Source organism: Lineus longissimus, chromosome 16, assembly GCF_910592395.1.
Source record: "Lineus longissimus chromosome 16, tnLinLong1.2, whole genome shotgun sequence".
NCBI lineage: Eukaryota > Metazoa > Nemertea > Pilidiophora > Heteronemertea > Lineidae > Lineus > Lineus longissimus.
Genome location: NC_088323.1, coordinates 11327673 through 11345960, shown reverse-complemented (window position 1 = coordinate 11345960; position 18288 = coordinate 11327673). Strand labels below are relative to the sequence as shown.

The following is an 18288-nucleotide window of genomic DNA, read 5'->3' as shown; positions in this document are numbered from 1 at the left end:
ATCACCACGGAATTAGCAGAGAAGCTGAGTGCAACGTCGAATGGTTCTCACACGCTTTCCCTTACCACATTTGGGGGTAAGCCAGGCTCAGCTAGAAAGTTCGACGAAGTAACTTTCTCCGTACATACGATTTCCGGTGAGAAGATGCAGATGTCAGCATTGGTTGTACCTCGCATATCGCAAATGAACAATCGCATCAACTCATCGCTACTTTCGTTACCTCACCTACAAGGATTAACTCTCGCCCATCCGATCTCAAACGTCGATTCATTACAAATCACACTTTTGATTGGAGCTGATTTCTTCTGGGACTTCGTAGAGGATCACGTAATTCGGGGCCCAGGACCTATTGCTGTTCGCTCTAAACTTGGCTATCTTCTCTCGGGACATCTACATTCGCAAACTAAAGACTCTCAAGCCTTATCGCATGTGATTTCAACAGATACGAGCCAAGATGTGAGTGATTATCAGCAGTACTGGGATCTTGAAACGATAGGAATCAAAGATGATCCCTGTCGGGCCATGGCGGATGACACTGATCGTTACAAGTCATTCTGCAAGACTCACTTGCGCCACGATGGCACACGCTATGTGGCTAGTCTTCCTTGGAAGGAAAATCACAATCCGCTACCAACCAACTATGACGTTTGTGTGAAACGCACACGAAACACGATTCAAAGACTTAGTTCTGAATTACCTCGCACTTACGATAGCATTATTCAGGATCAAGTCGCACGTGGATTTATTGAAGAAGTCATAGGCGATGATCTAACTAGTGGTCACTACTTACCACACCACGCGGTTATGAGATCTGATTCAACAACAACGCCAATCAGAATCGTGTATGATTGCAGCTGTAAGGTCAGCGATGCACCGTCGCTGAATGACTGTTTAGAGACCGGTCCTCCCTTACAGAATGACTTAGCCGCCATTCTGCTGAGGTTTCGTTTACATCAACATGCTTTCACAGCAGACATCGAGAAGGCATTTCTCAATGTTGGACTTGCCGAAGAGGACAGAAAGTTCACAAAGTTCTTGTGGTTGAGTGACGTCAGCAACCCGGACAGTGCTCTTCGCGTATTCCAGTTTAAAGTAGTACTGTTCGGAGCTATCTCATCGCCATTTATCTTGAACGCTGCAGTGCGATCTCATCTCGAGGCACAAGATAGCACTACATCTTGGGACATACGTAACAACATCTATGTGGACAATTTAGCTAGTGGGACTGACACGGTGCCACAAGCTGTTAGTTATTACAAGGACTCGAGGAACGAGATACACGTCGGTGGCTGGAACATTCGTGCATGGGCCTCTAACTGCCCAGAGGTCGTGAACTGTGCAAAACGTGACAATGTCCTGAGTTCTGACACTAATGTCAAAGTGTTAGGCATGTATTGGGACACAGAAGAGGATACATTGCATAACTCCAAGTGGAATCACAAACCACCAGACATTGAAGCTTTGGTGACCAAACGTGACGTCACCAAGGTCATTAGTTCGATATTTGATCCTCTAGGATACCTCACGCCCGTTCATGTCAAGGGGAAGGTATTCCTACAAGAACTCTGGAAACGTAAACTGTCGTGGGATGAGCCTCTTCCCGAGGATTTAGCGAAATCCTGGGTGACCATTTCTCAGGAATTAGCTGAGGCCTACCAAACGAGCGATATACCACGGAAGCTGTTCGAGACTGTTGATAAAGAAGGAGGATCATACGAGTTGCATGTCTTCGCGGACTCTAGCATCAAATCATACGGTGCCTGTGCCTACTTGGTACGAGGATCGGAAGTCTCGCTCGTAATGGCAAAGTCACGTGTCGTACCAATGAAGTCAATGACTATGCCTAGATTAGAGCTTACTGCAGCTCTAGTTGGCTCACGCTTGCTAGCATACGTACACAAGAGTTTGAGACCATACATCGATATCGGACACTCTGTCTTGTGGTCTGATAGTCAGATTGTCATCGGCTGGTTACACAGCGAGAAACAACTACCTACGTTTGTCGCTAACAGAGTCAAGGAGATTCGTTCATACGATATGATCAACGAGATTCGTTACTGTCCGACGCAGGATAACCCTGCAGACGTCATCACACGTGGATTAACTGCCGATAACCTTCGTCATGCCACCTTGTGGTGGAAAGGACCGCACTGGCTATGCACAGAAACATGGCCGGAGAATGTCGAGTATCTTGATTCTCATGCTCAGAGCGTCAATTCGGACGCAGCGGATCGTTCATCGGAATCGCTACGTACTCAGCCGGAAACGGAACTCGTCACGACGGTCAGCGAGGTTACCGAACCTACTGACATCAGCAACATTATCGACTTGGACAAATTCAACTCGTACACCGCTCTACTTCGCGTTAGTGCCCTAGTGTTACGCTTTGTGTCAAACCTGCGCAAAGAGCGCCAACTCCGCAAAGTTGGCCCTCTCACGTCTGATGAGATTCATTCTGCCGAATTAGTGTGGATTAAAGCAATTCAGAATCGCAGCTACCAAGCTGAAATTCAGGGCATAAAGGAGAAAAGTGTGAAAGGCCCACTTGTGAAGCAATTGCGCTTGTTCATTGGAGAAAATGGTCTACTTCGTGTCGGTGGGAGACTCCACAATGCAGAAATCTCACATGATGCCAAGTTTCCTATTCTCATCCCATCCAAGCACAGATATGCTAAGCTGATCATTCTTCAGGCACATGCTGGAGTTCTGCATTCTGGTGCGCAGTCTACCATTGTTCACATTAGACAGAAATTCTGGATTACCAACATACGTCAACGCGTGAAGAGTTTATTACGCGACTGTGTCATTTGCAAGAGAGTCATGGGTAAGCCATTCCGATCACCTATACCACCCCCTCTTCAAGCAAGCCGTCTATTGTCGGCTCCTGCCTTCACAGTCTGTGGAGTTGATTTCACCGGTGCTCTTTTCGTACGAGGTGGTGAGGGTGATTCCAAGGCCTACATATGCCTCTTCACTTGCGCAGTCACAAGGGCTATCGACTTGGAAATAGTAAATGACCTATCGGTTGCATCATTCCTACGCGCGTTCAGACGTTTCGCCTCCAGGAGATCTCTGCCGCAAGAGATGATTTCCGACAATGCTATGACTTTCCTATCATCTTCTGACATTCTATCAACGTACCTAGCAAATCACAGAGTCAAGTGGACTTTCATCAAGAAACGCGCAGCATGGTACGGTGGTTTTTATGAACGTTTGATTGGATTGACAAAGTCTGTCTTGAAGAAGGCATTAGGCCGCCGTCTTTTGACATTGGAAGAGTTGCAAACTGTCGTTGCTGAGATAGCAGCAGTTCTCAACGATAGGCCTATAACATTCCAGTCTACTGAAGTTGGAGACCTAGAACCGTTGACACCATCTCACTTCCTTAATGGTCGTGTGCTGACCAAAGGCACATTAGGCCTACCCTTGTTTGATTTGGAGGAGGTTGATGACCCATCCTTCGGTTTCTCCACATCACTAATGCAACGGCGGATAGTGCTCATGGCAAAGCTCCAGAAAGAGTTCTGGAACAGATGGTCAAGTGAGTATTTGTCCGCCCTGCGTGAGAGGGACCGAGGGATGGGGAAAGGTACGCTTCGAAATCAGATAAGGATTAATGATGTGGTCCTCATTCAGGATGAAAATCAGAACAGAGTCAAATGGCACATGGGAAAGGTCACCGAGTTGCATTATGGGAATGATGGTCTGGTGAGATCTGTCAGTTTGAAAACCGCCAGAGGTCATACCAATAGGCCCATTGTGAAGTTGATTCATCTGGAATCTAGTGATTGTCAGTCAGAGGACACACCAGACACAGATGTCGAGGACAATTCATCTGCGCGACCTAGGAGACAAGCAGCAATCGTTGCTAGGGACCGAATCAGAAACATGTCAGACTAACTTGCTAATGTATTAGTCTAGTCAAGTCACAACTTAGAGACAATGTCATGATAACTTTTTACTATGTTCTACTGTTCTACTTTTACTATGAAAAAACAAAAGACAAAAAGAATTTGCTCATCACCATTTCGCGGCGGGGAGTATGTCGCGGCGATTATATTATGGGTTTAATTCTTTCCGACAGTTATTTTCGGCCCATCCCAGTGTCCCGAAAATACCCGTTCTCCCCCTCATACATAGTAGACCATATTGTCACATTGATGTTTTCTTTCATTACAGTAAGACTTCCGAGATCTACATTTTCGACAAAGGCCTGGTGTAATATTACGTACTTGATGAAGGTAATATTAATTTCTTCAAATTTGAAGCATGACGTTAATGGGGTACCAGCACAACTTCATTGACTGCTACGTGGCGCTGGTGGTAACTAAGGTATTGCATCGTTCATATCACTTGAAAAAAACATTTACCCTAGTTACGACCAAAGCTGCTTAGCAGAGGGCGATACCTCATCAGGAGCGCCACAATCATATCATTGGTGTGAAAGCATTTGTATGAAGTTTTTCAGTTCTCAATGTGTTCAAAACCTTAATTGTGAAATTGTGCACTTCAAATTCAAATTCACGTCACTACGTTAGTTTGACATCCATTGATGTCACGGTAATTTCACTGTTATGCTGTGCTGCTTTCAGGTTTAATGACACGAATGAGTACAAGTACATTACATTTTTCGACGAAGGCCTTCTGTAATTTCATACGCTTTTTACGGTTAGTATTGATTCATAATTTCTAGTAAAAAAGTTAATTTTGAAAGTGAAAAATATGTTACAATACAATAGACCTGCAAATACCATATACGCAAGTTTTGAACAAATATCACACATATTCCCCAGTTGACTTGTGATGATATTGATAATGGTGGTGGTGGTGTTATCATGTACATGGCTTCTAACGTAGTGAATGTTTTCTTTTCAGCAACATTCAATAGATTTATTTACTGTATTATCATTTCGACCAAGGCGAATTCGACACTTCAATTACACAAGGTTAGTAACTTTTGTTCACAAAATCCAAATGGAGGCAAATACAGAACAATCAAACTTAGTCATTCCAGTCAGTTACTGAAGTACAGTGAAAACTGTCGGGAGCAGTGCAACTGATGGCATGTCAAACTTCCAGTGACTGTCCCTGTCCATATATTTCAAGACAGTACAAATCTTGTAATCATTTTGTTTATGCAATGCACGTTATTATGTATCATTTCAGCACAATCAAACTTAGTCATTCCAGTCAGTTACTGAAGCACAGCGAAAACTGTCTGAATTAGTGCTGCTGATGGCATGTAATTACTCTACTACCACTACCAGTGACAGTCAATGTCCATATATTTTCAAGTGTGCGAAATTAGTACTCGTCTACTTCTTAGTGTTATTTGAATGCAATGTATGTTATAAAAATATTTTTTCAACACTATATCAACATTCTCATTCCTGTCAGTTTCTGAAAATCAGCTAAAGCAATCGCTACCAATGCAGCTGATAACAGCAATTCTTTTTGTTCCCAATGCCCATCCATGACAATATATTTCACGCATGTGACAATCATGTAATCATCCTGTTTTTTGTGTTCTATTCATGCAATAAATAAATTCAGTATTTTCAATCATTGGTGCTACAAAACTATTCTCATTATAGATTATTCATATTTTATAAAATGCTGTCATGTCAAATTTTGTGTCCTATAAATCATTATGAAGTCGGCATTTTATATACAACTTTGTACTCCTCCTAAATAAACATACAAATCTTGTTTTATGTAAACTTTGTATATGTGACCCGTTACAGCAAAACCAGGCACATGTCGCTCTGAGCTTGGCAGGTTGAGACGGACTGTTTGTTCATTTATCTATTGTCTGCCTTTTGTAAAATGAGCACATCAATTTCTTCCATTATCTCCTGGTGTCATTTAGGCTCATCTTCTGTGCGACATGTACCTGGTTTTGCTGTGACGGGTCACATATTCTATAGATATATACAACACTCTAATGTCACAATGCCTCTCTCACTCGCTTTTATATAGCAAGATGTATGAATAAACATGACACACCAACTATTTACAAAATTGCTAACAAACTGCACCATTTGTCAGTACACCACATGAAATACAGAGATATGTCTTAATTCTAATCTTTCATTAGCGACACCATTTCTTACCCGAGTGCCTCCTTCATTCATACATCTTGTACTTTAACTCAAGATACCCATCTTTGAATATTTTTAGTATACCAAGTACCGGTACTACAATGTCAATGTATTGAAGTCATGTTCTTGTAGTGTTATTGGCTTTCAATTATCTTGTCAAAATACCACTTGGTTCTCGCAAAATCTCAATAAAAACAAATGCTATTGAATGTATTGCATATTCTAACAGCTATCCACTGTATCGATTTATCCATCATCTGTACTATTTGTCACAAAAATGTTATATTATGTAAATCATATTTCATTACATAATGCACACTGCCAATTACTGCTGAACCATTCATATGTCATTTAAATAAATAATTTTCAATTTTTTAAAACCGTCATATAGTACTGTTCTTGTCACTTAGCTGAACCAATTGCTCTATAGCATGAAATTTCCAGAAATGCCCCAGGGACTGAAAAGTGCTGTTTTAACAGAGAGGTGTCCTAATCTGAGAAGTCGAGTTGAATGGAAACAACCAATTTGGAACCAAAAACTACTGTCCTTATTAAAGAGGTTGTCCTCAATAGAAAGGTGTCCACAAAAAGTAGGTCCACTGTATATGAAAGTACAAACCCTGGTACATGTAGTGACATCATCTACTCCTCGATGTGGACACCTGCAAATGCAGCGACAATGGGTGATATGAATAAAGACTAGCAAATGCTTTTATCTAAAACTCCATGTACATTTACACTAGGCCTTTCTGTACAAAATTGAAGTAAAAGCATTTGCTAGTCTTTATTCATATCACCCAATGTCACATCAGTTATTTAATTCATCGTCCTTTGTGCAGATGGCACCACCCATCAAGCATGTTGGTGACGAATAGTGTCGCAGCATTTCGTCACCGAGCTTACACGAAAATGCACTGTCATTCATTCAGCCATAATTGTAAGACTGTAGGGTTGTTTCCAACCAAAACATGTTCGAAATGTGTCAAGCATTCGGAACACCCACAAAGACTGATTAGAGAAGTCAAAATTGAATGGAAACAACCAATTTGGGACCAAAACTAGTGTCCTTATTGGAAAGGTTGTCTTTAATAGAGAGGTGTCTACTAACGGAGGTTCCACTGTATATAATGTAGGAACCCTGGTTGTGACATTGTCCACTCCTCCAGCCGCACACCACCAAATCCACAACAATGTCACACTAGTTATTTAGTTCATGATGCTTTGCGCTAGATGGCACCAACTGTCAGGCATGTTGATGAATATAGAAGATAAGTGTCCCTGCATTTGGTCTCAAACCCAGGTTGTGACGTTGTCCTCAGGCTGTTCATTCATATGTTGGAATAGGTTGGCCAAGCCTCATGGTAGAGTTTGCTAGTAAATTTCGTCTTGGTGTTTTGAATGGTTGACACATTCTCAACTTGTCAATTCTTGACAACTTGTCAATTCTTGACAGGAAACAACCTTATGGCTGAATAAATGGTCCTGGTCTCCAGTCATCTGCAGCCATTAGGGTATTCATTCTTTTCCTGGCTGCTTCATTCTCTGCTAGTTGAAAATGGGTCATCCTAAACATCATCCACAAGGATTTTAGTCATTAATTGCAATAAATTGTTATGTTCATAAATTCACAAACATCATAGTCTACCTGTGATAGATGCCGATTGTTTCAAATAGTTGCCACATTTCGAACTTTTCATAGCTGGCATAACGCTGCAGTCCTACACTTACATGAATGCATGAAACTCCCCATCAAATCGTGTGCCGTAAACTGCCATAGCCAATACAATCGCCAGCCCCCGGCCCCACGACAATTTTACTTCCTTTTGCTTAACAGATAAGAAAGACTGTATAGCTGATTACTATATATATTAGAACCTTGTAGGTCAAAACTGCTGAATACTACATACCTATTTATGATCACCAATCTTCTCCCACTCTTTCTTCTTACCGAATGTGTCCACACTGCACTTATGGTCATTGTACTTTCATCTTATGTAAAATGTAACTTTTTACACGGTTTCAATAAACGATTTGTAATTTGTAATTTGTAAATTATAAATTTCACTAATAATTTGACGCCGCCAATTCCACTGGTCTTCGAAATACGTAAGCTACACTGTTGACGACTATGACACTCCTCACAAACCACATTGTGAATCAGACGCCGATAGGCTTGTTCCTGTTTGTCACTGTTACAATACACCTTGGGATTTCACCCCAGACTGACCATAAAATTTCGAGGCCAAGGTCTGCATGGTCTGTGTGTTAACAGAACAGGTAAAGATGAAACAGCATGCTTCATGCTAAACTGGACATTGCATGATAGGCAGTATATCCACACCTGATGCATTGCAATTTTTTTAGCTTAAGTTGAAATTGGACGGATAGTTCTGACCTGGCTACAGGGAGTCTGTGTCAGTAAGTAGGCCACGCAATAGCATACATTATATAGGCTGCAGGGATGTGTACTATTTTCAAGTTAGGTCGAGATAGAGGCAAGGCTCCTCTCCATATGCCGTGGTCACACTGGGGTTTTAACACGAATTGAATTCGAATTAAAACGTTGATACGTATTGGGGCGTCACACTCAATTCGGTTCATACCGATCTCAATCCGCTTTAACCAACACGGTTCTTAAACCGAATTGAATGCGAATCAGCTAATCCGAATCAACGAAACCGTATTGAGATTTCAAGTGTGACGCGCTTGATACGAATTAATAATTTCGATCGCACTGTGCATGCGCCCGGCGCACTTCCTCTTCCGTTAATTCTCCGCGCCAAACTTCTATCAATTCAATTGATTGTGCTAGTCTTGTGGGATGTGCTGAAGTGAATGCCTGGTAAATGGTAGACTTATGATCTGCTAAACACAATATGAAGATGTTTTTGGAATAATTTTTTCATGCAATTTTGAATAGATTTATTTTTGTACGGAGTAAAGTTGATCTTATCAGAGGTTTGATTGTTTGTTACGCCACAGAGACCAAAGATTGAATGGTGAACGGCCTAGGAATGTATGCTGAATGAAACTGTTCTTGTATTTTTTTATGTATGTATGTACATGTACTAGAATTTGCTTCTTGCAGGATCTGCAGATTGAAATTGAATGCTTGATGTTAGTATACGCGTTGAGTGTAGCGCGTTTTAAACCGATTTGAATGCGTATTCGGGTCAGTGTGACGCGACCGTTCTGAAACTGGATTAACCAATTCGTATTCCGGAGAGGGCTCTATGGAATTCGGTTTCAATTCGAATCCAGTGTGAACACACCATAAGAGTAAGAGTGGGGGTGGTCAAATTCGGATGGATGACAGTGAGCCCAGGGTAATCTAGTTGTACCCCATTCTGTCCCACCGCTTTGCACACGATCGCTCTTCGCAGGGCAGAACAATATATTGTTTAAAGCCTTCAAGGCCCCTACGTCATTATTGTTTACAGGCCTGACTTAAAAAGCAAGGTACATGTTTTAACCAGTCTGATTAAAAACTATGAAAAAAAAAGAAATGCTGTTTTCACATAGGCCTACTATAAACAAACAGTCCGAAAAAGCAGTTACATCCTGCACCTGATCAACTACAATATTGCAATATAGAAACAAGCATCCGACAGGACCAATCAGGTCTTCATCTGAAGCATTGCCATTAGGCCTACATTGAGTACACTCTGATTTTGTCAGATGATGTGCCACTTACAGGCAGGAGTAACGATAACAAATTCCGTAACACCTGCTGTGGTGGGCATGGCGATTTAGCGGATCCTGCGGAATCTGGGCGGAATCAGCATAAAAACAGCTTGAGAATATCGATATTATGATAAATTATCCTTATAATAAATATTTGTAATATTCCATAACTGTTAAATTGTCTAAACCGCTAAGATTATCAAGCATTTCGGAAAAACCCCAACATGCATGAAAAATATGTCTGCATTCTATTATCGGACGATTTCCACATTGGTCTCGTTAGGGAGTTTTGTACGCGATGATGACGTGCCCCATTAACAGGACGTAACATCTATTTTAAAATGCGTTTCCAAAGTGAATGCATGAGGACAACCCATTTGTGTCGTATATCACTGGAAAGGCCCGATGCCCCTGATTCTGCAGGATGTTAAATCGGGTATTTTATTTCTTTAAATAAATCATAAGCGTCACATTTGCTCCTAGCTCTGTTCACCATCCCAAATGGCAATATTGCCAATTGGGCCGGACAATCACGAAAACCCCCAAATATTATACATTTTTTCCTGAATAATTCTTACAGTGACCATTCTCCCATGAAAGACAGTTGCTTACGCTACACAAAAATCAAAAAAAATCGAGGGTCAACCATTGAACTTTTGAGATATGTTGAATTTTGCATAAATCAGCGAAAAACGCACCAACTGGCACTGGACGGCATTTCAAGACGGGGCCGACGCACATCCCAAGTTCAGTGTACACATACGTCGGCAACAACAGTATAAATGCGTAGTTTCTTGTTAGCCGCCTGTTGAGTAGCGCTCTAGGTTTCAGAAACTCCAAAAAAACATATCTTTGCCAAAACAACTGCTGAATCAACACTGACATTCTGTAAGGACCGAGAAATCAATGATTTTAGGAACTACGGGGCGCGCATGAATAAAAAAAAAACTCCCTAATGAGAACATTGACCTGATCTATAACCCAGGCCGAGTTGGTAATAAAATAATAGGCCGAGTCACACGTCATTTTCGCTCATTCGTTAATTTGTTAATATCGTGCAGAATACAATAGGGATGATGGACACTTTTTCCAGGGGACATTTTAAACTTCTACACTGGCCTGGTTGACACGTCTCTCTTTATTTTACAACATCGCAAAATCGTGCACGAGCAACATACGATTGCCTTGATGATCCATCATTAAGATATTCAAGTCACATGATGACTGATGATGTCCAGGACTCTCAGATGACAAATCAGTTTAAACAGAGAATTTCCCACTCTCATGATAATAAATAAAAGATTTTTCTAAAACGTCCACCGGAGTCAATCATCCCACTCTTGATGACCAAACAGCCAGCAAGATCATGCGATGACAGGTGACAAGCCCGAGATCCTGGCAACGATCCTTAAAACACCAAAGTCCCACGAGGCGAAACGACTAATTTTTGGGTAGAGTGACTCTCAGACACTCTCTTGATTTTAGCTTGATTACATTACATCACGGCAGCGGCCACCGTGGGGCCTAATGGTATTAGGCTAAGTTTGGGGGCGAAAATGCTGGGGGCGAAAAGTCAGGGAGCGAAACGACCGGATACCAATCCGCTGCAGACCAGATTCCGCAGAATCCGCAGAATCCGCAGGATCCGCTAAATCGCCATGCCCGCTGTGGTAGGTCAGCCAGACATGCCATAGGCTAGATTGCGCTAATCTCTGATCACGCCTGATTACCCTAATAACAACATCACCGGGCAATTCAAAGAGAAACTCCAACCTCACGGCCTCAATGCATTTGCCTTTGCAACCTGAGGTTCGCTTTTTGACCTTCGCTAACGGGATCTGGCTGTAATGTTGGCCATTTAAGCTAAAATATTCACCGAACTCTGCTGAAATCCATTGATACTAAGTATGACCTTGAGGGCTAAACCTTTCTACCAGTTTCTGAATGTGCAGTATGAAAATTTGGGCCAGATATTCACGACTGCCAGTCAGAATATGGAGATCATCTTTGAAAAGGCCATTGTGCTCACTGAATTGATATTTGGTATATTTTTTTGGATTTGCCCCCGTGGTGATGAATCAGAGCAGAATGATCTTCGGTCCCTGAAATCACCTGATGATGGGTTTAATACATGTGTACCAAAGTTGACACTAATGGTAGCTGATGTTAGAGAACGTGCCAACGTTACAGCCCTACAGCCATTCAATGCCATTTGATCCCTGTGACCTTGAAATAGGTCAAATCAAGAGCCTGTACCATATGCGATATATCCTTGGTAGGAGTACCTACCATCAATGTTTTATTGATAACAAGGGAAATATCACACTTTTTATGATTTTAACTTTGACCTCTAAGCGGAGAATCAAGACAACCAAAATTCAGTGCCCAAGGAGTCAAGAGTACATAATTTCAGGTTCATAGCCCTAGTTGTAAAGAAACATGCAACTCAAAGAGGATACGGATTGAAGATGCCGCCAGATGCCGGACACTGCATTGGTGTACAAACTCTCCTAATACAGTGAGCCAGAAATATAAGCTTGCCTTATATATTTTTGTGTTATCACAAAGGAACCTTAACCCTTTCACTGCCGGAGGCGCACTTCTGCGACAATCAATATTATTCCCTTTACTGCCGGAGGCGCACTTCTGCGACAATTATCCATACACTATAAAACCATTGAAATTTCGTTATTGAGCGTGGTTAGCGTGAAGTTTGATAGATGGGGCGGTAGTATAGATGGTTCAGCAAAACATGGTGGATGGTTTTATATTTCGATGTTTGGAAGTTTATCGAGTAATTTGAAGCCAAAATGACCAAGAAGAAACTGACTGTGTCTGAGGTCCTTGATGAGCTGGATAAAGTGAACGATTCGGACTCTGGTGAGGAGTTCGTCGATGATGATGATTTAGATCCTGACTTTGATGTAAATGATGAACAAATTAGCAATAATGAGAGTGTGTATATTGTGTTTTGCCAATTACATAGTTTTTTCAAAAAAATTGTCGTCCTCATTATAAATTCAAGATGGCGGTATGCAAATTAGGGCAAATTATGGTCCCATTTTGAAGATTAGGCAACACTGAACAACTTTTATATACATTGTTTTGCTCTATCTCCAGAGGCTTTCTCTCTACAGGGTGGAGAAATATCCATACTCAAAATCATGTTAAAACAAAGAAACCTACCGGCAGGTGAGGTAGCTAAAAATTAGAAGCTACTGGCAGTGAAAGGGTTAACATCTCGCCTATTGATGGAACAGATTCACAGCAGTCAAAACCACACTACGTACCCTGAGATTTTTGAGACGGTGGTTTCCTATATATGGAAGACTTTGATTTGCGATTTCTGAGGAATGTATAACGAGGACCTTCAGCCTCCTCCTGGTGAGCTGGTGTCTCCTCCTTTGGGGGTGCCGGGGGACGCAGAACTAAGTCTTCCTGAAAAATAAGTTGTTATTGGGCACTATTAAACAAATTGGAAGAATACTGTAGAACAGAACATTTTCACGAATGCCGGCCGATGGACATATTCGCGGCAAATATTTTGAACAAGAAATTTTGGGCACAGGATTTTCAGATGAAAAAATTCTTCAGTGAAGTCCAAGGGTCATTTGGAGGGTCAGACTGGATAAGCTATACTTTGTTTCAAAAAACTTCTTATTCACATGTGGCAAAATAGTACATGTACACAAACAAATAATAACATGAGATTTTATCTTGATTGGTAGAGAAATAAACTGTACAGAGAGGGAAATGTCTAAATCCACTGCTCGACATCACTGTACACAAAATAATATGTTTTTTGCTTCCAGGGTTACTTACCTCAAAACATCTTGTTTGGTTTTGAACCCAAGATAGATAAGAAGCAAACTTCAAAGAAAGTGAACAAGTAGTTCCTGCTCCGAACTCCAGAATGACATGGACATAACATTTACAAATAAATTATACAGGGTGGATCAATAATAAAAAAAATGGCCAGGGCCATTGTGCTCACCTCATGTGAAGGAAAGATGGATAAAGAGCATGGTATTGTGTCATGTAGTGTTAGGTTTGATGTAGGTCCAAGCAATTACAATTTCCCCAAAATGGCCAATTTACAGTACATTCGACCTCTGTGACCTTGAAAAGTAGGTCAAATCAAAGAAGACCCGGGTGACACATTGAATGGTTGTTAGAATTAGATGTACCTATGATATAAAATTGGTGCCAATCGGGCAAGTCATTACTAGGAATAATGGCATTTTGAAGAATTTAGGATTTGGCCCCCTCCCTGGAGGCCAAACGGCAAATCAGATCGCACCAAACTTCGATACCTGAGATCACCTGACCAAGGGGTACATGTGTACTTAATTTGTGATCAACAGTCATTGCAGTTAAGAAACGTGCCATAGTTACGGCCTGATGGCGAATTTACGCCATTTGACCTCTGTGACCTTGACAAGAAGGTCAAATTAAAAACCTGTGTGACATATACTGTATGGTGGTTAGATGTACCCATGATATCAAATTGGTGGCAATCGGGCAAGAAGTTAAGGAATAATCACATTTTTAACTCTTTACATGCGCTAGCCGCCGCTGGTCGGCGCAAAGAACTTACGCTGTTCTCCCAGGAGCCGCCATTACTCGGCTCCATTCAAACAGTGCGAAACTCCGGCAAGCCGACTACAAGCTACTCCAACTTTAATGTATCGTAATTTCTTATTGGCTGGCTCCATGGTGACCCTATTTGAATGGCCAATAAGAGATAAGCTTCTATTTTCTATTCAGGTCACTCCGTTCTAATTTAGTATTCATGAGGCATGAATAATAACGATGTATTGGCGGGATTCCCCAGGAAGTTGACCTCGTCGGCCATTTTTAAACGTTTCTTTAATCTTTTTTTTGATTGACGTGCCGCATTGTTCGGGACCAGCTGGGTTTATTTATGATAGATTTATTTGATTCGAGCTCCGGATCAGAATTTGAAGGTTTTGCAGATTCAGATATCAATGTTTCGGTAGGAAGTGATGATAGTGACTGGGACTTAGATTTTTATTATAAACATTTTGTGTTTACGGCGATTTGTAGAAATTTTTTTCTCTCCAAGTTTGCAGGCCTTGTTCTCGGTTACTTTTCGTTAGAATTCGAAATAAATTACATGAGTTTATGCGGAATTTAATTCTTAGTTACTCCCCAAAATTTTAGTCCTGTACTATGAACAGCAACGGAGATAATATCACTTATGTAAACACTACCTGAAATACGGCCGCGTCAGTGACGCGCTCCCGGGAAACTATATCAGAATAATGACGCTGTGTATTCAGGACTTTGACGCTATGACGCACGCGGGTCTAGCGTATGTAAAGAGTTAAGGTTTTTGGATTTTGCCCCCTGGTGGTCAAGTGGTGAATCATATTGGACCAAACTTCGGCCAATTTACACCATTTGACCTATGTGACCTTGAAAAGGAGGTCAAATCAAAAACCCGGAGGATATATGATGCACCTTTGCTAGAAGTGCCTACCATATTTTTCCGACTACTATTAAGGGAGATATTGCATATTTTCACTTTTAACGTTTGGCCCCCTGGTGGCCAAACCATGAAACGAATCGGACCGAAACTTGGTCTCCAAGGTGTCATTGCATAAGGGTACATGTGTACCAAGTTTCAACTCAATAGCTCTAACAGTTACGAAACGTGCCCTGCTAACGGAAGACGGACGACGACGACGACGACGACGACGGACGATGGACGCCACGGTATGGGATAAGCTCACCTCTGCTAAGAGGTGAGCTAAAAAGGTAGTCCTGAAACAAACGGTTTTTGTGTGATAACTATTAATATCATGGATATTTCACTGCATGTATGATAAAGTAGGAGATAGGCCCTTTCCATTGATGTCTTCATTTCACCCATGTGCTCACGGATGACTGCACACCATTGTCTTGAAAAATACATGCAGAAATCTAAGTTTTCCAAGTCACCTGTTCCATTCTTTTCATGTTGTGTTATGGCGGCGTACCCATGGTGCATTTTGATTATGTACATGAATTAAGTGTGAAAGAAGAGTGTCGTGCAAGATTATCAGTTTGTTAAGTGCCAACACCTTCAACATGACCTCGACCACTTTCAAAACAGAGTTCACAACGACGTCGCATGTCTTGCATTACTCTTCTAACAATGGCCAGGTCCTCACGAAGAATGTCCACCTCCTGCTGAAATCTGCCATGTAACTCGGCAATATCCTGTGGTGGAGTCGCAAAAACTTTGTTCCTTAAATAGGAGGAAGAAATTGCATGGTGTTAGATCGGGTGATCTCAGAGGCCATTCGATGTCATGGAGCAGTGTGATAACTCGGTCTGCAAACAATTCAGTCAGGTGATTTCAGTCGGCAATGAGTTGATGTGCCGGGGCACATGTGTCCACCATAAGCATCTGAATACCCCATCCACTGGCGTTCGAAATGCTCCTCAAGCTGAGGCAGAGCATCCTGATTGATCATCTCAAGGTACATTTGCCCATTCACATTCCTTTCAAAGAACACATGTCCAATGATTACACCATTTCTGCATAGTCCTATCCAAACTGTCAACTTTTCCAGACTCCATGTTGGTCTCGAAATTGAACTTTGGAGGATTTATGGTCGGTGCATACTGCAGAATGTTATGTGTGTTAACACTCCCATTCATTCCAAATGCTGACTCATCACCAATGGTCAAAAACTGAAGACAATTTTCATCCCTTCCACATCGTTCGATAAGCCACATGGCAAAAATGATGCCGTCTCTCCAAATTCTGAGGCTGTAGCTGATGTCTCACATGAATTCGATATTGATGCAGTTGAAGGTCAAGACTCGTAATGTGATTGAAGGTTGCACCAGGTAGTCCTTAACCATTTCTTCTCTTGCTTGTTGAAGGATGAACGAGAAGTTGCTAGCGAATAGCTTCAATGTTTTCTGCTGATCTCCCTGTCCTTGGTCTACAGAAATTACCCTTATTGCGGTTTTTGCTCATACTAGGTTCTTGATACTTTTTGACGTTTGCCAAAATAGTCTTTTTTGAGGGTGGCTCTCCATACAGAAAATGTTCTCTGAAGGCAGGTCGTGTTGCCTCCAAACTTTGGATTTGAAGTAACGTTCCCACCACGAATACGCGCTGCTCAATTGTCAACTGATCCATTGTGTACGTATGAAATCTGATTTCTGTATGTCCCTAGGCAATGCTCATCACATTGGCCAATAAGATTCAACATATATGGCATTATGTGATTGAGGGCCCAAAATCATTGTGGCTGACCAATCAAGCATTGAGAGGTGTCATTTGTTTGTAAGTTCATATCTTAAACCTAGGCGACTTGGAAAACTTAGTTTTCAAGAGAATGGTGTGCAGTCATCCGTGAGCGCATGGGTGATATGAAGACATCAATGGAAAGGGCCTATCTCCTACTTTATCATACATGCATACATATACAGTAGAACCTCTCTATTAAGGACACCCTCTGGACTGACAGTTGCTGTCCTTAATATAGAGGTGTCCTAATTAGAGAGGTCAAATTGAATGGAAACGACTTATTTGGGACCAAAACTAGTGTCCTTAATAGAGAGGTTGTCCTTAGTAGGGAGGTGTCCGCTAAGGGAGGTTCCAGTGTACATACAAATAGCATTTATATAGCGCAAAATCCAATTAGAAAAATTGCTCAGCTGCGCTTAACAAAAACACTGTTCAAATAGTTTGGTTTTTAATCTTCTTTTGAACTCGCTGACGGTGGAGCTGTTGCGGGTGTTAGTGTCCAGCGAGTTCCATAATTTGCTGGCATAAACTGTAAAGCTTCTGCCACCAAATGTCTCAAGGCGATACCTGGCAGTCACCAACAACTCTTGGTTATCCGATCTCAGGGATCGCCCTGGGACATACGATGGCAGGATGTCCGAGATATATGATGGAGCCATGTTGTTTTTGGCTTTGAACACCATGAGTAAAACCTTGAAATCGATACGATATGGTATCGGAAGCCAGTGGAGAGTTCTCAAAACGGGTGTTATGTGCTCACATGCAGTGAAATATCCATGGCATTAATACTTAATCACATAAATGTCATTTGTTTCATGAGGGGCCAAACGTTAAAAGTGAAAATATGCAATATCTCCCTTAATAGTAGTTTGGAAATTTTGAAAAAAATATGGTAGGTACTTCTAGCAAAGGTGCATCATATATCCTCCGGGTTTTTGATTTGACCTCCTTTTCAAGGTCACAGAGGTCAAAGTTTGCTGATTCACTGAACAGTAGCATGTTTCCTATCTATTTTAGCTAGAAGGTTTTAAACCAGTGTGGACATGTATCTGGGGATTCTCTATTTAACCCCTAAAATTTCGGCCGTTCGGACATCAAATATGGCCGCCAGACAGCCATCTTGAAAAATAAACACAGTACTATTACTCCGAAACTAATGATCGGATTGCAACCAAATTTGATCTTGATGTATATCTATGTACTCTCTACTAAATCCTTGATTTTTTATCAAAT

The 18288-nt window shown here is 41.5% G+C and overlaps 1 protein-coding gene across 7 annotated transcripts in view; it reads right to left on the bottom strand.

Moving 5' to 3' along the window:
• Positions 1-18288, bottom strand: part of LOC135500896 (potassium voltage-gated channel subfamily H member 6-like) — a 600170-nt gene that overhangs the window by 148060 nt on the left and 433822 nt on the right. For all 7 annotated transcript variants that reach the window (XM_064792608.1, XM_064792609.1, XM_064792610.1 and 4 more), the window contains one exon: positions 13076-13223. In XM_064792608.1, coding sequence (XP_064648678.1) covers positions 13076-13223 — 148 coding nt within the window. The remainder of the gene's footprint in view (positions 1-13075; positions 13224-18288) is intronic.